General features: G+C 35.8%; 1 protein-coding gene across 6 annotated transcripts in view; it reads right to left on the bottom strand.

The window, feature by feature from the left end:
- The window catches only part of GSTCD (glutathione S-transferase C-terminal domain containing), a 142,749-nt gene that overhangs the window by 20,526 nt on the left and 100,801 nt on the right, over positions 1 to 21,422 (bottom strand). For all 6 annotated transcript variants that reach the window (XR_006602617.1, XM_013054019.2, XM_013054020.2 and 3 more), the window contains exons 6-8: positions 5,796 to 5,911; positions 5,589 to 5,633; positions 4,189 to 4,317 (exon numbers count right to left, since the gene is read on the bottom strand). Coding sequence is in view for 5 of the 6 variants with exons in the window: in XM_013054019.2 (XP_012909473.1) it covers positions 4,189 to 4,317; positions 5,589 to 5,633; positions 5,796 to 5,911 (290 nt within the window). In the remaining variant the exon portion in view is untranslated. The remainder of the gene's footprint in view (positions 1 to 4,188; positions 4,318 to 5,588; positions 5,634 to 5,795; positions 5,912 to 21,422) is intronic.

Below are 21,422 nucleotides of genomic sequence, written 5' to 3'. Positions count from 1 at the left end.
ACAATTACACTGTATAATTGTATATTAATATACATAACTTGAAATGAGCTTGTAATTAAGCACTCAGCACTGATAAACTACAATCATATAAAAACTTATTATGGATAAGATAGAAAAACATAAATACATAACTCAAAAATAAACCATTTTGAGATTTTGATATATATTGACAATATAGAAAATATTCACCATTCCTGTTAAAAATCAATACCTTATCACCTAGTTCAGAAGATTCTGTTACTGTTGGAATTATCCAGCAAAAAAATTTGCTGGGCAAGCTGTTTAGCATTGATAGTTTTTGTTTTTCAATACAGTGTGTTTTTCCTTTCTGTAATATTGTTTGAGTCCATGTGCATTAATATACACTGTAAGTTAGGTCTTAAAAAGCATAATCTTGTAAAGTAAGTTTTCAATAATGAAGAGTATTTGTCTTGCATTAGACAAAGCATTAATAGACTCCCCCTCCCCCCCTTTTTTAAGCCTTAAAAATCAATTTGTGAAGCAGTTTTTTATGTTTCCCTTTAAGGGTTGTTAATCAATACATACTGTCTTAGTTTGAGCAGTTATTAAAAAAAAAAAACAAAACCCATACAGTGGGTAGGTTAAACAGCAAACATTTATTTGTCACAGCTCTGGAGGGTGAGAAGCCCAAGATCAGGGTGCTGGCAGATCTAATGTCTAGTGAGGAACCCCTTCCTGATTTGCAAAGAGACAGGAGAGGAAGCAGGCTCTCTCTTCTTACAAGGGCACCAATTACATTTCAGGAGGGCTCTACCTTCATGACCTAATTACCTCCCAAGGGCCCCACCTCCTACTTCTGTGACATTAAGGGTTGGAAAGTCAACATAGGAATTTTTTGAAAGAGGATGCTAACATTCAACCCATAACATATACGTAATTCAGGACCATATAGCTACATGTGTTGAAACTGGGATGTTTCTTCTTCTTGGATGTTTCTTACTTTTGGAAAGTATTTTCCTCAGGACACTAATAGTCACTATAATCAAAATCACAAAATAACAAGGTATTTCCATAATAATCACTTGTTTTGAAAGAAAAAAATATTTTATATGTTCAGAATTATCTTAGATACCTTGTAATAATCCTTAGGAACCTATTAGCCTTTCTTGGCTAAAGAAGCAATCTATTATCTATCTATCTCTATCTATGAAATATTATTCTATCTTTATTGCTTACCTTATCATGAATACGAAAGTAATATTTTAAATTTGAGGTATTTTGAAAGTATGGAAAATAATAAAAAAATTTATTACACAGTGTATAGAGAAAGCTACCTTTAAAAAAATCCATATTAGCATATTCCTCCCACCCTTTTTAAATGCAGAGATCACACTGACAACAGTAAAAGGCAGCCCAATTTACTGAGTACTTCCTGAAGGACACACGACCTCCTAAGTGCTTCCTCCTAAATGCTTCACATATGTTGTATCACTATCCTATGAGCCAGGTATTTTATGCCTAATCTACACATGGAAAAACTGAGGATTAGTGACTTAAATAAATTGCCCAAAGTCATACAGCCAGTAATTGGTCAAGCTGAGATTTTGGCGCAAGGTTGCCCAATGTTAAAGTCCACACTCTTTACCATTATGTTTATTTTCTTTGTTTACCATCATAACTAATTTTTCATGTCATTAATAAATCACTGTAAATATCATGTAAAGTAAAGTAAAAATGTAAAATTTCTGTATGATTAGGCTTGTCTCAGGGAAGCGCTGCAGTCAACGAGCGATAATATACTTTTTAAATTTTGGCAAAATTTAAGAGCAAAAATGGAATATCATTTTTAAAGTTAAAATGTCTAGAGACTCTGAATGTTTTTATGAGCATATTAGGCATTTGTACTTCTAAAGACATATATTTCTCAAATAAGTACAATGTAAACCAGAAACTACAAGATGACTCTTTGGAACAAACAGTATTACCACCTCACTGATTCTGGTTATATTGGGAAGGTATAGTAGGTGGACATGTTGGAAGACCTAATTAAAAGATCTGAAAGTAGGGGCACCCGAGTGGCTCAGTGGGTTAAAGCCTCTGCCTTCGGCTCGGGTCATGATCCCAGGGTCCTGGGATTGAGCCCCACATCGGGCTCTCTGCTCATCGAGGAGCCTGCTTCCCCCTCTCTCTTTGCCTGCTTCTCTGCCTACTTGTGATCTCTGTCTGTCAAATAAATAAATAAAATCTTAAAAAAAAAATCTGAAAATATTTAGATTTATTCTCTTTCATTATTTGAGATCAAACTAGTTTAACATTAGAAAATCTATTCATTTTTGCCTGCTATGGGTTGTTGTATTAATGGAGGTAAGACTAATAATTAGTATTTTAATTCTTATGTATAAATGATTTGCTTAAAGTTCTAAAGAGAGTTGATTCTAAGACTTTAAAATTCTCTCCTTAAAATCTGGTTTACATCATTATTTTCATATCTAAAGAAAAAAAGTAAAAGAAAAAGGTACTTACTAAGGAAAGATAAATGTTAACTAAGCCCTTATCGAAATAATACAAAATCACAAAACTATAAAATTATAAAATAACCCCTACTTGAAATATCATAAAATCATGAATTAATGCAGTTTTAATGCATTTCCAATTCTGATTTCCTCTCTAGCTACACTATTTTCACTGTAATCTATTTAACACAAGAGTTGGAGCCACTGATGCGTTCAGTTTGATTTATCTAGTGACAATACCTCAATTATCCTCCTAGGGAAAATTATTTTCTTGAGAGTAAATCTAATTTTAGTTTAATCCTCCAAGTAATTTTAATTCACTTTCTATATATCTTGACAAAAGTAATTATGGAAGAAAAAAGCCACTATGAACATACTATTATGAAATGTAGAGAAAATATCACATCAAAAAAGATATACACATTTTCAGTTGGTGTTAGTGAATTATGACCTTGGGAGTTACAAGAATATGTCAGAATGATTTAGCACCTATAAACCACAGAAGGGTAAAGAGATGTATGGCTGATAAGATGGGAATTTTGTGATTTGAGAGGTAAGTAAAGGAGCAGCAATATTTTGCCATCTTAAATACTCTGCCTGGTGTACTGGTAACATGGGCATTGGCTTAATATCTCATTTCCTGGGAGAAGCTTTAAACTTTATGTCAATATTTATGTAAAATTTAGGTTGTACATAAATATATAGTTAATTTGAATTTGCTGTTTCAGATGTCTGCATTTTCTGAATTTTCTTATTAACAGTTTACTTCTCTTCCTATAGTCTTGGCCTGAGATAACCAATCTAGATTATGTCTACAAAGGAAACAAATTGCATACATTTTCACTGTAAAAGATAACAATAAATCTCACAAATTTTCAGTAGTTGATATTTAGGAAATGAACATCACTGGACAAAAATCATAAGAACTATGAAAGTGTGAGATTCTGAGACTGAAGAAGATTTCCAGCTAGACCAGCCTATCATGTATGTTTTGTAAACACAACCTTCCTTGAAAGTGATTTGGCAAATATATCAAAATCTTAAAAAAGCATCATAGTAATAATTATACATTATAACATGATTAATGAGTTGGGGAAAGATTTATGACAGTGTTCCATTAAAGTAAGATCTATGTAGTATGATGTCAACATACGTGTAAATATATATTTGTATGTGTGTATAAATATATGAAGACCAAAGCTTTTTGACACTATTCATTTCTCAGTAGTGGAAATATTGGTGATTCTTCTTTGTATCATTATGTATTTTTCTATATTGAGCATTTGGTCCTTTAAAAAGAAAAAAAAATATTTAAAACAAATATAAGAAATAACAGCAATATTTCTTTGTTTTTCTTTTCATTATCCTTTAAAAATGTAAAATTAACCAAGGGAGGTCATCGTTACTAGAATTCATTTGTTCATTCAATTAAGAACTGTTTTTAAGCACTTTCTATATGTCAAACATTGTTTCAGGCACTGGGCATTCTGCAGTGAAGAAGAAAAAGCTCTCTGGGAGAAAAACAAATGTTACCTCCATCACATAATGGTGAAGTGCTATGAATGAAATAATATTCATTAATGTGCTATACTGTAGAGATAGAAAACAATGGTTATAAACTTATTTAGCAAGGAATATAAAAATATCTCCTTTGACTAGTCTAAGGCATATAATTTTTCTTATTTAAAGAAATTGAAATTGCTTGATTACTTACCCCAATATTAAACATCCCTGTAAAATACTCCATATTTGCTTGAATGAACCAAATGTTGCTTAAACCTAGTTCATCACTTCTCTTCTTAGCACGAATTAATGATAATTCCTTGTTTTCTATTAATGTAACCTAGATTTCACACAGGAAACAATAATACATTCAGTAACATAATTTAGACATTAGGGCAAAGTATTATTACTGTGTCTCTAAGTGTCCAGACTGTTTGGGAAGGGAGAAAAAAAAACCCATATATCCCTGATTCTGTTTCTCCACTGTTCTACTTTATGACCTTCTTCCTCTAATTTCAAACACCAAGTTGTTACTTTCCTTTATAACAAAACAGACACCTGTCAGTCCCCCTACCCCCAGATTCCTTGTTTATTTTGTCCTTTATTTTCGAAAAAAGGAAAAGAATAATACCCTCTTACCCACCCTCTCTCCCCCAGCATTCTGTTACATGTCATTCTGGCCAGTCTAGGAGTTCCTCCTCATCTTTTTCTTCTGTGAGGAATGACTGTAATTATTTTGCACCTTCCAGAGAGTTCACAAACAAAGAATCTGCCTCATTCATTTTGTATTTTTTTAAAAAGTCATCAAATTCTAGACTTTAGGCTAAAAGATGGTCACTGCAAGGAAATGATTTCACATGGCAGAAGACTAAAAAATAAGAAACTTCTAACAAATGGTGGCAATGACTGTATAAATTACAGTACATTTCCTTAAAAACATACTATGCAGCTACATTTTGGTGACATTTTAATAATGATATTTACAACTATTTGCAATAGGGAAAAACATTTATGCTACAATACTGAGTTAAAGCTGGTGACTAAAATTATATTTGCATTTTTAGCATTTGCAGCAATAAGCATCCTCATGGACAATGACTTGATGAGAACATGGGGAGAAAAGCATTTGATGGACGAGTGTGGTAAATTTGGAATTTACTTTTTTCTTTAACAAATTTTGTTATTGTTGTTACAATTTTGGTACAATGGATAAAAATCAAGATACCAGAAGAATATGCTCAACAAGTTTCAGAAGATAGTATTTCTGGTATAAAATTATGTCGACAATTAAACTGGTGTCACCACTAATTATCTTATTTAACAACAGAATGGTTATTTCTTCTAACATGTGTTTTAAAATATAATACTTTTATAGAAATTGGAAAAGGTATTGTGATCCTACTCTACTTTTTTTTAAAGATTCTTAGAAGTTTAGTTCAAAGGAAAAAAAACCAAACAACTATCTGTGCCACATAATGTGACCTGAGTGAATGATTATGAATTCAAAGAGCAGGGGTCAGACAGACTCAGCTAACTGAACTGGCTATATATTTTTTTTCCTTTGTTTCCTTCCTTTCCAATGTTTCCTTTCATGGGTTATTTAGATTTTACCTGGCATGATGGCAGCATGTGAGCAAGGACAATCCCAACATGGCCCTGGAAAAGGCAGAAAAAGAAACAAGTTAATTTTGGCCCCTAAGGCTTTTTTCTCACTCTGAGACCACAGTCTTGCCAAACGAAAACATGACTTTGAATGTACTACAGCAAAGTTACATAGTCAGGAAAAGAGTAAAGGGAACAAAAGGAGAGACGTAATACCCCGCCGCTGCAGAAATCCACAATTCTGTCACCAGGTTTGGCCTGATTTGTCACGATGTAAACAAGGTTGTTTAACTGCTGCTGCTTTCTCAGAGCTCGATCACTGGACATTTTACCTGGGGAAGACAAGAGATGAAGACAATGAAATGTTAGGCATCGTGGGGAAGTGAGAAGGCACTCAAGACTGCTGGCATCCGGGGGGGGGGTGGTAAATGTATAAATGAGTTACAAATTCCGCATCATCCACCATGAGAGGACCAGAGGAGCAGAGAACTGAAACCCAGAAATGGACTTCTATGCATGTTTTTACTTTTATTCATGTCCAACTTCTCTGTCAAGAGCCACTGAAAAAGCGTATTCTAGAGAGGAAACAATAAGTGAAATATTAATGGCAGAGTCAGAAAGTGTTCAATAAATGTTTACTAGATGAAAAAAAATTAACAGTGATAGTCTCTTGCCTCTATTTTTATCAGAGAGAGATTACAAAGATTACCTAATTCTAGTGCATTGTTTAAATCTCTGGACAAAAGAGATCCACAACAAATAAAAACATTTTTCTTATTTAACTGGCACTTTCTTGAACTCTTAGCTTTTTTGGTTAGGAACGTTGGAACATCGGTGTCACATTGTCTGAAATATATCAATAGTTGGTGTATTTAGAGAGAAATTAGATTTTACCATTTCGGCTTTGAAGCTTCTTTTTCTCATGAGTCAGACACAGAAATCTAATGCAATTAGAGATTAAAGATAGGGCATTTCCAAGTATGAAATGCCTTGGGCCTAGCAGCATGAAAACATCTTAACTTTCCTTCAAAGCCACTAGTTAAGTCCACTTCAGAAGATAACTTCAGAAGAATGAATGAAATTATTTGTTTTTACATATTTTACATGCACTTTTTGTAAGAGCAAGATTAAGAAAATATAAGAGAGCAGATTTCATTGATATAGTTAAAAATCAAACCCAGATAATCTTTTGGCTTGATCAAAAATTATGTACAGTTACAAACATTTCCCTGCTCCATTTTCACAGAAAAATAGCCTGGCTTTTTTCTTTTCTTCTGTTTTCTGTTTTCCTTCTTTCTTAGGTTACAAAAAATAAAACACTGGAAACCCTTTATTTTTGGAAAAAATAGAAAATATGAATAAAAAAATCTATAGGAGAGAAAAAGATCCATAATGAAGTAATTCAGAGATGATATCTTTGTATATATGTACTTCCAGCTATATCCATAAATTCATAATATTCTAGATGCTTATAAAACACTATATATATAAGATCGATATATATGTCAATGCATGTTTCTATGCTATAAGTTTTAATGGCTGCACAGTATTCCATTGACTACATCTACCAAACTTATGTAACCAAACTCTTATTGTAATAATGTGGTCGCTGTCATACAGCTAAATCATTATACACATTCTTAATTATTTAGCATGGCCTAATGTGAATGTCAAACATGAAGGGCATTTAAATCAGTAGCTGGTGACTTTATTTATGAAGACAGTTTCATGTAGCTTTCCTTTCATTTTCCTCTAGTAATACAATTGTAAAAAAATTAAACAAAATAAGTGAAAGCCCCTGACATCCTACCCTTCCTGGATTACCATTTCTAAGAAATTATGACAATTTTCAACACAGCAAAGTTGAAAGAATCTTACAGTGAAAGCCTCTAAAACCTCCACTTAGATTCTACCATTAACTACTTACCATGCTTGGTTTAATCACACTGCTATTCATCTATCCATCCATTCATAAATCTGCCTTATTTTCTATGGCAATGCAGTTCTGATTTGGAAGAGGAAGAGTAACAACAGGAAGGGGAGGAGAGTGGCAAAAAAAGAAAAGTATTTTTGAGCTCGTGGGAAAGCTAGAATCACAAATGCTGCTGTTTAATGGAGCCACCAAGAAGCAAGAAATGAACACAAACATTTCAGTCTTCATTTTGTGGATTTCTTAACATTTCTGAGCCAAAGGATTTTCATAAAGTCAAAAGAAATTACTTTTTGTTAAGAGTAAGGAGAAAAGGGGCACCTGGGTGGCTCAGTGGGTTAAGCCTCTGCCTTGGGCTCAGGTCATGATTCCAGAGTCCTGGGATTGAGCTCCACATTGGGCTCTCTGCTTATCCGGGAGCCTGCTTCCCCCTCTCTCTCTGCCTGCTTCTCTGCCTACTTGTGATCTCTGTCTGTCAAATAAATAAATAAAATCTTAAAAAAAAAAAAAAAGAGTAAGGAGAAAAGAAAATGTATTTAATGGAACAACTAACAGGAAGTTGGGTACCATATTTTTATTCGACATTTAGAATTATCTAATTTCTTAGGTTTGCTTCAAAAGCAAATGTTGATGAAGATCTGTTTTTCTTGCTAAGTTTGCATCTTTGCATATAAAGAATTCATGCTGATATGAAGGTTGAAGGCAAAGAGGTAATTTTCAGGGTTGTATTTAAATAGACACTATTAGGCTGCATGTAATATTCACAAATTGAGCTAAAAATATAGTAGCATGATGCTCAGATGCTTTATAGAAAAGCCACCTCTAATAAAGCATTCCTCCTACCCATTCCAGTTTTATAAATATTATGAAGCTCCTGGAAACATGATCAGGATCTTAAATACACTGGACAAGGTAAAAAAGTGGTATTTTGAAATATGGTATTAATTTAAATATCCAGTCCACTCTATTTACATCCAACATTCTTGTGCTTAACACACCACTTATAAGCACAATTTTATAATCTATTTTTAGTTAGACTGAAAATGCTGGTTCCTTAAGTGCCATCACAGAAAAAGAAATCCAAGAATCAAATGGTCAGATGTTTTAATACAAATGATCTCATTTGTTCTGTGATGTAATTCTCCCACAGTGAAGACTTTCCCTTGTCTAATTCAAGTTAGGAGGAACCTGGTTATTTAGACAACTTCTGTGTTGTTTGCAATGTCCAAAAGAAAAATACAAAGGTAAAGGAATAAATTTTTAAGCAATGGAAGAGCAATATTAGAACACTGGGCTCACTTATGTTCTACAGGGCAATAGACAATGAAAGGCAGGTCTCATCCCCAGGGTACCTATAGTTTTCAGGCTTGGAATATCACTTGGGCACCTATGCTAAGTATCTGTCTATATGCTGAGGATACATCTCAAAGTGAATAAAACATAGTCCTGGTCCTTAGGGAGCTAAAAGAGGATCTAGAGGGAGTTCCAGGTGTTCATTATGTGCAAATGTATGTGCACTGAAAATGAAGGACTAACTGAGACATCACTGAGGGCTTTACAGAGACTTGCCAAATAGAATGGCAAGGGAAAGTTTGCTAAGAACAATATGACCTATTTAGGGGAAAACAGCAATTAGCTCATGTGCTTATGAATGAGGATTGATGAAGAAGTGGTAGAATATAAGAGAGATCTGAAAATATAGGCATGACCAGATGGGACAGAGCATTGCTCGTTATTTTGCCTCTCTTGCTATAGAGAAAACAGGGCCTCATTTTAATATTTAAGGTGCTTAGAGCTCCTTAGAGACAAGTTTTACTTGAATGGACAGCATGGTTATTTTTATATTATTACATATTAAAGATGTTCTCTTATAATGCTTGTCTGCATTATTTTTATTCAGGATAGAGTATAGCCTCAAATCAAATCAGATTATTAATAGATTTCTTTGGAGGATTTAACCTCAACTAATGCTAATTATCGTTACATCATTTAATTAAGAAAATGAGACAGAATCAACTCATGGGAACTCATTAATTCATTTTGAGCCCTGGTGTTTTAGATCAAGAAAGCCCTTGGACTCGTATTGGATATTCCTTCTCACTCTCTTTCCCAGGCTCTCTTCCCTTGGTATAGCTCCGAAATGCTATGCCCACTAGGTCCTGTCTTTTGTGCCATAGCTTGTCATTGAGCATGCTCTTCCTGTGTATGTAACTAAAGTCCCTTCCACATCCACCCATTAAAACATCTCTTCTTTGCTTAAAATACCTTCAAAGGTATCTCTCTACCTTAAGAAAACAATGTTTACTTCTTGGCAAGAAAATAAGTCCTCTATTGATCTGAACCCTGCTACTTTGGCAAACTCAACTTCTGGAACTTTCCTATATATCCCCTATATTCCAGCCTTTCTGAATAATGGATAGTTCCTTCAGTTCATCAAAAGGCAGTGAGATGGTGCCTCGCTTTTCCTCTGCTTGAAACCAATTTTCTTGCTTTAGAACTTCAGAAACCCTATCAGCTTTCCATGCTCCTGACTGCATTTACATTTAGTATTTTATAATAAATTTTTCAAAAAGACAAAGAAAAAGTTACTTTTTGGTACTTTGGTACTACCTGAAAGAACTCATCTTTTATACTATAAAACAGTAGTATTGTTAAGGAGTGAAAAATTTTCTTGTTATACACTTTTGGGTATCTTTCTGAAGAAAATGAAAACACTAACTCAAAAAGATGTCTGCACCTCTGTGTTCGTTGCAGCTTTATTTACAATAGTCAAGATATGGAGACCACCTAAGTGTCCATTGATGGATAAAATGTGGTATACAGATTACAACTGAATATTATTCAGCTATACAAAAGAATGAAGTCTTGCCCTTTGAGACAACCTAGATGGACCTTGAAGGTATTTGCTAAATGAAATAAGTCAGACAAATAACATATGATCTCATCATGTACATGTGGAATCTAAAAGAATAGCTTGATTATTGCCAGGTGGGCAGGGGGAGTGGGCAAAATGTGTGAAGGGAGTCAAAAGGTACAAACTAGCTATATAATAAGTCACAAGGATGTAATGTATAGCATGGCAACTATAGTTAAAAATACTGTATTGCATATTTGGAAGTTGCTAGTAGAGTGGCTCTGAAGAGTTGTCATCACAAGAAAAGAATTCTATAACTATGTGTGGCTATGGATGTTAGTTAATTAGACTTATTGTGGTAGTCATTTCACAACATATACAAATATCAAATCATTATGCTGTACACCTGGAAGTAAAATACTGTATGTCAATTATACCTCAAAAAAATTTTTAAATGATATGTAGGCACAATTAATTATATTAACTACCAAAAAACTCAAAAGCTAAAATTGCTTCTGTCTCCCTGAAAGAGATACAGATGATTTTTCCTAACCAATAAACTTGGGTCCAATTAAATGGAAAGAGTGTTAGAAGATGGACAGGCACATAACATGTGCTTAGTAAAAGTTTAATGAATATATTTTCTCTGTAGTTAGGACAATCTGGATTTTAAGGCTACATGCTTACTTCTGCAGGTACTAAACATAAAAACAAGTTAGCTATCAATGCTATGCCTGTATTTGTTGAAATAGTAAAAGAAGTCAACTACGAAACTGTTTTATATGGGAATGTAAGTTCCTAAGAACTTCGGTGAGGGAATAAGAAAACGCCTATTTAAAGCCATATCAAAAGCTAGACAAAAAAAATTCAAAATGAATTAAAGAACTAAATGTGAGACAGGAAACCATTAAAATCATAGAGAAGAACACAGACAGCAACCTCTTTGACCTCAGCCATAGAAACTTCTCACTAGATAACTCTCCTAAGGTAAGGGAAACAAAAGCAAATGTAATATCCTGGGACTTTATCAAAATAAAAAGCTTCTGCACAGCAAAGGAAACAGTCAAAAAAACTAAAAGGCAACCTATGGAATGAGAGAAATTATTTGCAAAATACATATCTGATAAATGGTTAGTATCCAAAATATATAAAGATCTTATCAAACCCAACACCCAAGAAACAAATAATCTAATTAAGAAATGGGCAGAAGACATGAGTAGACAATTTTCCAAAGAAATGGCTAACAGACTCATGAAAAGCTCAACATCACTCATTATCAAGGAGGTACATATCAAAACTACAGCAAGCTATCAGCTCAATCCTGTCAGAATAGCTAAAATGAACAACACAAGAAATAGGTGTTAGTGAGGATGTGGAAAATGGGAAACCCTCTTACACTGTTGGTGGGAATGCAAGCTGGTGTAGCCACTCTGGAAAACATTATGGAGGTTTTCAAAAAATTAAAAATAGAACAACCCTATGACACAGCAATTGCACTACTAGGTATTTATACAAAGAATCCAAAAATACCAATTTAAAGGGATATATGCATCCTGACGTTTATATGGCATATATACACACACAGGGGAATATTACTCAGCCATCAAAAGAATGAAATCTTGCCATTTCCAACAATGTGGATGGAACTAGAGAGTAAATGCTAAGTGAACTAAGTCAGAGAAAGACAAATACCACATGATTTCACTCATGTGGAATTTAAGAAACAACTGAGAATAGGGGAAAGTAAAAAAATAGAGGCAAAACGAGAAATAGACTCTTGACAATAGAGAGCATACTGAGGGTTACCAGAGGGAGATGGGTGGGGGGATGGGTTAAACAGGTGATGGGGATTAAGGAGGGCACTTGTTGGGATGAACACCCTGTGTGGTAGTAAGTGTTGAATCACTAAATTATACACCTTAAACTAATATTACATTGTATGTTTTTTTTTTCAAGATTTTATTTATTTATTTGACAGACAGAGATCACAAGTAGGCAGAGAGGCAGGCAGAGACAGAGTGGGGAAGCAGGCTCCCAGCTGAGCAGAGAGCCCAATTCGGGGCTCAACCCAGGACACTGGGATTACGACCTGAGCCGAAGGCAGAGGCTTTAACGCACTGAGCCACCCAGGCGCCCCTATTACATTGTATGTTAACTAACTGTAATTTAAATAAAATCTTAAAAAAAAAAAAAAGCTAGAAAGGCAGTAATGAAATTCCTAAAGAAATTCCTGAGTCAATGTGTAAAACTAAGCAGCAACATAAACTTTACACTTTAGGTTAGTGCAATTTTGTTTTGAATTTTGGACACGACTTGTTGGAAATATTAAACATTTATAATAGTCCTTTTGATTTACATTTTTCAAAATTAGTTGCAGGCCAGCATCACTAATCCTCTTAGCCATACCAACCTCACAGTGACAATTTTCTTGCAACAATGGATACAAATCATCTGACAACCTTTTTTCCTCTTTCCCCAACTTGTTCACAGATCCCACAGTGCAGTCTATGAAATCAACAATTGTGTAATGTTGTGATGGTTATTTTCTCTCTGATAATTTTGTTACTCACAGTAACAGAGCATTCAATAAATATTAATTAGAAATTCAAAATGTGAAGATGGCAGAGAAGTAGCAGGCTGAGACTACTTCAGCTAGCCGAGATCAGCTAGATAGCTTATCTAAAGATTGCAAACACCTGAAAATCCATCGGCAGATCGAAGAGAAGAAGAACAGCAATTCTGGAAACAGAAAAACAGCCACTTTCTGAAAGGTAGGACCGGCGGAGAGGTGAATCCAAAGCGACGGGAAGATAGACCCCGGGGGGAGGGGCCAGCTCCCGGCAAGCGGCAGAGCAACGGCGCACAAAATCAGGACTTTTAAAAGTCCGTTCTGCTGAGGGACATCGCTCCAGAGGCTAAACCGGGGCGAAGCCCACGCGGGGTCAGCGTGGCCTCAGGTCCCACAGGGTGACAGAAGGATCGGGGGTGTCTGAGTGTCGCAGAGCTTGCGGGTATTGGAATGGGAAAGCCGGCTACAGAGACAGAGCCAACAGTAAGCTCGCAGCTCGGGGTTACCTTGAACCTGTCGCAGGCTCGGTGAGCTCGAGCGCGGCCGGAGGTCAGGCAGACGGGAGTAACTGGGCGCTGTTCTCTGAGGGCACACTGAGGAGTGCGGCCCTGGGCTCTCGGCTCCTCCAGGCCGGAGACCAGGAGGCCGCCATTTGTATTCCCATCCTCCAGAACTCTATGGAAAGCGCTCAGGGAACAAAAGCTCCTTAAAGCAAACCGGAAGGGATTACTCACCCCGGCCCCGGGTTAAGGGCAGTGCAATTCCGCCTGGGGCAAAGACACTTGAGAATCACTACAACAGGCCCCTCCCCCAGATGATCAACAAGAAATCCAGCCAAGACCAAGTTCACCTACCAAGGAGTGCAGTTTCAATACCAAGGAGAGCAGCGGAATTCCAGAGGAGGAGAAAGCAAAGCACGGAACTCATGGCTTTTTCCCTGTGATTTTTTTTTAGTCTTGCAGTTAATTTAATTTTTTTCTTTTTCATTTTTTGTTTTTTTTTCTCGCCTTCTGGTTAAATTTTTTTTTTTACCTTTTACTTTTTTCTTTCTTAACGTTTTGTAACTAGTTTATCTAATATATATATATTTTCTTTTTTATATTTTTCTTATTTGGTTTCTTTTTTTAAATTCTTTTCTTTTCTTTTTTCTTTCTCCCTTTTTTGAACCTCTTTTTATCCCATTCTCCCCACTCACGATTTGGGATCTCTTCTAATTTGGTTAAAGCATATTTTCCTGGGGTTGTTGCCAACCTTTTAGTATTTTAATTGCTCCTTCATATACTCTTATCTGGACAAAATGACAAGACAGAAAAATTCAACACAAAAAAAAGAACAAGAGGCAGTACCGAAGGCTAGGGACCTAATCAATACAGACATTGGTAATATGTCAGATCTAGAGTTCAGAATGACAATTCTCAAGGATCTAGCCGGGCTCGAAAAAGGCATGGAAGATATTAAAGAAAACCTCTCGAGAGATATAAAAGCCCTTTCTGGAGAAATAAAAGAACTAAAGTCTAACCAAGTTGAAATAAAAAGAGCTATTCATGAGGTACAATCAAAAATGGAGGCTCTCACTGCTAGGATAAATGAGGCAGAAGAAAGAATTAGCGATATAGAAGACCAAATGATAGAGAATAGAGAAGCTGAGCAAAAGAGGGACAAACAGCTACTGGACCACGAGGGGAGAATTCGAGAGATAAGTGACACCATAAGATGAAACAACATTAGAAAAATTGGGATTCCAGAGAAAGAAGAAAGAGAGAGGGGAGCAGAAGGTATACTGGAGAGAATTACTGGGGATAATTTCCCCAATATGGCAAAGGGAACGAGCATCAAAATTCAGGAGGTTCAGAGAACGCCCCTCAAAATCAATAAGAATAGGCCCACACCCCGTCACCTAATAGTAAAATTTACAAGTTTCAGTGACAAAGAGAAAATCCTGAAAGCAGCCCGGGAAAAGAAGTCTGTAACATACAATGGTAAAAATATTAGATTGGCAGCTGACTTATCCACAGAGACCTGGCAGGCCAGAAAGAGCTGGCATGATATTTTCAGAGCACTAAACGAGAAAAACATGGAGCCAAGAATACTATATCCAGCTAGGCTATCATTGAAAATAGAAGGAGAGATTAAAAGCTTCCAGGACAAACAAAAACTGAAAGAATTTGCAAAAACCAAACCAGCTCTACAGGAAATCTTGAAAGGGGTCCTCTAAGCAAAGAGAGAGCCTTCAAGTGGTAGATCAGAAAGGAACAGAGACCATATACAGTAACAGTCACCTTACAGGCAATACAATGGCACTAAATTCATATCTCTGAATAGTTACCCTGAATGTTAATGGGCTAAATGTACCTGTCAAAAGACACAGGGTAAAAAAAAAAAAAAAAAAAAAAAGACACAGGGTATCAGAATGGATAAAAAAACAAAACCCATCTATATGTTGCCTCCAGGAAACTCATTTTAAGCCCGAAGACACCTCCAGACTTAAAGTGAGGGGGTGGAAAAGAATTTACCATGCTAATGGACATTAGAAGAAAGCAGGAGTGGCAATCCTTATATCAGATCAATTAGATTTTAAGCCAAAGACTATAATAAGAGATGAGGAAGGACACTATATCATATTCAAAGGGTCTGTCCAACAAGAAGATTTAACAATTTTAAATATCTATGCCCCCAATGTGGGAGCAGCCAACTATATAAACCAATTAATAACAAAATCAAAGAAACACATCAACAATAATACAATAATAGTAGGGGACTTTAACACTCCCCTCACTGAAATGGACAGATCATCCAAGCAAAAGATCAGCAAGGAAATAAAGGCCTTAAACGACACACTGGACCAGATGGACATCACAGATATATTCAGAACATTTCATCCCAAAGCAACAGAATACACATTCTTCTCTAGTGCACATGGAACATTCTCCAGAATAGATCACATCCTCGGTCCTAAATCAGGACTCAACCGGTATCAAAAGATTGGGATCATTCCCTGCATATTTTCAGACCACAATGCTCTGAAGCTAGAACTCAACCACAAGAAGAAGTTTGAAAAGAACCCAAATACATGGAGACTAAACAGCATCCTTCTAAAGAATGAATGGGTCAACCGGGAAATTAAAGAAGAATTGAAAAAAATCATGGAAACAAATGATAATGAAAATACAACGGTTCAACATCTGTGGGACACAACAAAGGCAGTCCTGAGAGGAAAATATATAGCGGTATAAGCCTTTCTCAAGAAACAAGAAAGGTCTCAGGTACACAACCTAACCCTACACCTAAAGGAGCTGGAGAAAGAACAAGAAAGAAACCCTAAGCCCAGCAGGAGAAGAGAAATCATAAAGATCAGATCAGAAATCAATGAAATAGAAACCAAAAAAACAATAGAACAAATCAACGAAACTAGGAGCTGGTTCTTTGAAAGAATTAATAAAATTGAGAAACCCCTGGCCCGACTTATCAATAAGAAAAGAGAAACGACCCAAATAAATAAAATCATGAATGAAAGAGGAGAGATCACAACTAACACCAAAGAAATACAAACTATTATAAGAACATACTATGAGCAACTCTATGCCAATAAATTTGACAATCTGGAAGAAATGGATGCATTCCGAGAAACATATAAACTACCACAACTGAACCAGGAAGAAATAGAAAGCCTGAACAGACCCATAACCAGTAAGGAGATTGAAACAGTCATTAAAAATCTCCAAACAAACAAAAGCCCAGGGCCAGACGGCTTCCCGGGGGAATTCTACCAAACATTTAAAGAAGAACTAATTCCTATTCTCCTGAAACTGTTCCAAAAAGTAGAAATGGAAGGAAAACTTCCAAACTCATTTTATGAGGCCAGCATCACCTTGATCCCAAAACCAGACAAGGATCCCATCAAAAAAGAGAGCTATAGACCAATATCCTTGATGAGCACAGATGCGAAAATTCTCACCAAAATACTAGCCAATAGGATTCAACAGTACATTAAAAGGATTATTCACCACGACCAAGTGGGATTTATTCCAGGGCTGCAAGGTTGGTTCAACATCCGCAAATCAGTCAATGTGATACAACACATCAATAAAAGAAAGAACAAGAACCATATGATACTCTCAATAGATGCTGAAAAAACATTTGACAAAGTACAGCATCCCTTCCTGATCAAAACTCCTCAAAGTGTAGGGATAGAGGGAACATACCTCAATATCATCAAAGCCATCTATGAAAAACCCACCGCAAATATCATTCTCAATGGAGAAAAACTGAAAGCTTTTCCGCTAAGGTCAGGAACACGGCAGGGATGTCCATTATCACCACTGCTATTCAACATAGTACTAGAGGTCTTAGCCTCAGCAATCAGACAACAAAAGGAAATTAAAGGCATCCAAATCGGCAAAGAAGAAGTCAAATTATCACTCTTCGCAGATGATATGATACTATATGTGGAAAACCCAAAAGACTCCACTCCAAAACTGCTAGAACTTGTACAGGAATTCAGTAAAGTGTCAGGATATAAAAATCAATGCACAGAAATCAGTTGCATTTCTCTACACCAACAGCAAGACAGAAGAAAGAGAAATTAAGGAGTCAATCCCATTTACAATTGCACCCAAAACCATAAGATACCTAGGAATAAACCTAACCAAAGAGGCACAGAATCTATACTCAGAAAACTATAAAGTATTCATGAAAGAAATCGAGGAAGACACAAAGAAATGGAAAAATGCTCCATGCTCCTGGATTGGAAGAATAAATATTGTGAAAATGACTATGCTACCTAAAGCAATCTATACATTTAATGCAATTCCTATCAAAGTACCATCCATCTTTTTCAAAGAAATGGAACAAATAATTCTAAAATTTATATGGAACCAGAAAAGACCTCGAATAGCCAAAGGGATATTGAAAAAGAAAGCCAATGTTGGTGGCATCACAATTCCGGACTTCAAGCTCTATTACAAAGCTGTCATCATCAAGACAGCATGGTATTGGCACAAAAACAGACACATAGATCAATGGAACAGAATAGAGAGCCCAGAAATAGACCCTCAACTCTACAGTCAACTAATCTTCGACAAAGCAGGGAAGAATGTCCAATGGAAAAAAGCAGCCTCTTCAATAAATGGTGCTGGGAAAATTGGACTGCCACATGCAGAAAAATGAAATTGGACCATTTCCTTACACCACACACAAAAATAGACTCAAAATGGATGAAGGACCTCAATGTGCGAAAGGAATCCATCAAAATCCTTGAGGAGAACACAGGCAGCAACCTCTTCGACCTCAGCTGCAGCAACATCGTCCTAGGAACAACGCCAAAGGCAAGGGAAGCAAGGGCAAAAATGAACTATTGGGATTTCATCAAGATTAAAAGCTTTTGCACAGCAAAGGAAACAGTTAACAAAATCAAAAGACAACTGACAGAATGGGAGAAGATATTTGCAAACGACATATCAGATAAAGGACTAGTGTCCAGAATCTATAAAGAACTTAGCAAACTCAACACCCAAAGAACCAATAATCCAATCAAGAAATGGGCAGAGGACATGAACAGACATTTCTGCAAAGAAGACATCCAGATGGCCAACAGACACATGAAAAAGTGCTCCATATCACTCGGCATCAGGGAAATACAAATCAAAACCACAATGAGCTATCACCTCACACCAGTCAGAATGGCTAAAATCAACAAGTCAGGAAATGACAGATGCTGGCGAGGATGCGGAGAAAGGGGAACCCTCTTACAGTGTTGGTGGGAATGCAAGCTGGTGCAGCCACTCTGGAAAACAGCATGGGGGTTCCTCAAAATGTTGAAAATAGAACTGCCCTATGACCCAGCAATTGCACTATTGGGTATTTACCCTAAAGATACAAATGTAGTGATTCAAAGGGACATATGCACCCGAATGTTTATAGCAGCAATGTCCACAATAGCCAAACTATGGAAAGAACCTAGATGTCCATCAACAGATGAATGGATCAAGAAGATGTGGTATATATACACAATGGAATACTATGCAGCCATCAAAAGAAATGAAATCTTGCCATTTGCGACAACATGGATGGAACTAGATCGTATCATGCTTAGTGAAATAAGTCAAACAGAGAAAGACAACTATCATATGATCTCCCTGATATGAGGAAGTGGTGATGCAACATGGGGGCTTAAGTGGGTAGGAGAAGAATCAATGAAACAAGATGGGATTGGGAGGGAGACAAACCATAAGTGACTCTTAATCTCACAAAACAAACTGAGGGCTGCTGGGGGGAGGGGGTTTGGGAGAAGGGGGTGGTATTATGGACATTGGGGAGGGTATGTGCTTTGGTGAGTGCTGTGAAGTGTGTAAACCTGGTGATTCACAGACCTGTACCCCTGGGGATAAAAATATATGTTTATAAAAAAAAAAAAAAAAAAAGAAATTCAGAATGTTAAAAAGAGGCCAATCTATTCCTCTCTAAATTGAGGAATAATGACCACACAAATACCTTAATCAATTATTTGACCAATGAAACAACCAATGAACTTGACCTACATAGAACTATTCTAGACAATGTTAGGGACACAAAGATATACAACACTAGGTCTCTGTCCTTCATAGAGTTATGTCTAATTTAATTAGTATAAAACATTTTATTTGAGCTTAGAAAATATACTGTATTAGCTACATTGTACAATATATTTTTAATGAAATTTTAATGGCTATAACTTACAACAATCCATATATACTTTATCAACGTTTCTAAAATGGTTGATAATGCTTTCTGTTTATATGATGCTTTGCAATTTATAAAGCACTTGCATAGTTGCTATATAATCTAACCTCAAAACTCTGTCAGGTTGTCAGAGTGGATGGCATTTTTCTTATTTTACAGATGAGGACACTGAGCACAAATGAGGTTGCTCTAACTTAGCATTTGCTCAGAGATAGACACCTGGTAAACAGTAAAGTTGGGACTCTAACCAAAAATTTCTGTATGTCAGGTTGAATGTTCTTCCCACTATTACTTCTTGCTCTCTCTTAAATAGATCATTTTGATTAATTGTGATATCAGAATTTCAGCAATGGCACTTTTTTTCAGTGTGTCAGAGTTCAAAGAAATGAAGTGTTTTATAGCATGTAAATGAGGGATTTTGTTAATAACTGCATCTTGGGGGGAAAATACTGTCCTTCAGAATCAGCTATAAAAGGCAGTTTATTTTAGCTTTTCCTCTATGTAAAATTTCTAAGAGCAGGCTTACCAGTAAAAAAGTTCAATTTAAGTTTTGGATTCAACGTTTTGGAATATATCACCAAGGCATTATTTGGAGGTCTCATAAGTCACTCTGTTTAATGAATTGACCTTTGAGAGTTACCTTTCCGAGAAAGAGACTATTTCCTCACCTTGGGACTACAGCAACCTTTTTGATTTTATAGAAAAGTGACATGGGGAGGTTGAGCAATCAATTTGTTGCAGAATCAGATTATCCAGGAGGAAAGAAATGAAAATAGATTGGGAAGATCTTTCCTGCTACAGTACTGCAGATGCTGCCTAAATATAGCATCACCTTTACCCTTCTGTATCCAGTTCCAGAGCGTCTTCAAAAACAAAACAAAACAAAACAAAACAAAAAAAAACTGATCACTAAAGAATATTTAGTAAGATGCTGGTTTGAGGGACAAAGTTGGAGAAAATACAGTCACATTATTTGTCAAATCAAAACTTCTGCTTTGTTTATAGAAGGGCCTAAAATCAGCAAACAGTGGAAATTTTAAAACCTTCTTTTAAAACCTGCTATTTTTTTCTCTAAGATGAATAAAACATTCTGACTTCAGAATACCAGATCCCTGAGTTAACTGAACACATATATTTTCATTCCATTTAAATGTTATTTACCTCACACAAAATAAACATTACTTTGCCCTGGAATGTAGTTAAAAAAAAAAAAAGTCACAATATCTTCCAAGTTGCCCCAAAGACCAAGTTCAAATGCTTTAGAACAAAAAAACATTAACTCTAGAAAGTAGTTTAGGTATTTATTTCTTCTCCCACTTTCAGAGGCTTATGTTATCAACAGTAAGGTATTTTAATAGCTTCATTAACTTCTTGAGATCATTCAAATAATCCTCAATTTGGCTTCAAATGTAGTATGTTTCACAGCATTTAGGTTAATGATAGTCTAGTAGCTCAAAATGGTGAGTGCTTACTTTGCCAGAGTCAAGCAATTTCAAAAAACAGTTCCTTTTTGTGTAGTATTCTAATTTCTACTATGATCTGACCTACAGATTTTTGTTTTATTTTTTTAATTTAAAAAATGAAAATAGTGAGTATTTAAGGTGACATGACGTCAAATTCTTTGATAATATTAATGTTATATTATAGTGTTCCCATCAAGAGATGGTTCCTATCTTTGTTTCCCTGAATCTGAGCTCTATGATTGCTTGACCAGTGTAACACAGAAGCCAACACTGTGTCCACTTCTGGCACCTTCCACATTCTGTCTTTTGA

Source organism: Mustela putorius, unplaced genomic scaffold, assembly GCF_011764305.1.
Source record: "Mustela putorius furo isolate JIRA1106 unplaced genomic scaffold, ASM1176430v1.1 tig00003871_pilon_pilon_pilon, whole genome shotgun sequence".
NCBI lineage: Eukaryota > Metazoa > Chordata > Mammalia > Carnivora > Mustelidae > Mustela > Mustela putorius.
Note: the sequence above shows the minus strand (reverse complement) of the source record. Positions and strands in the feature narration are given on the sequence as shown.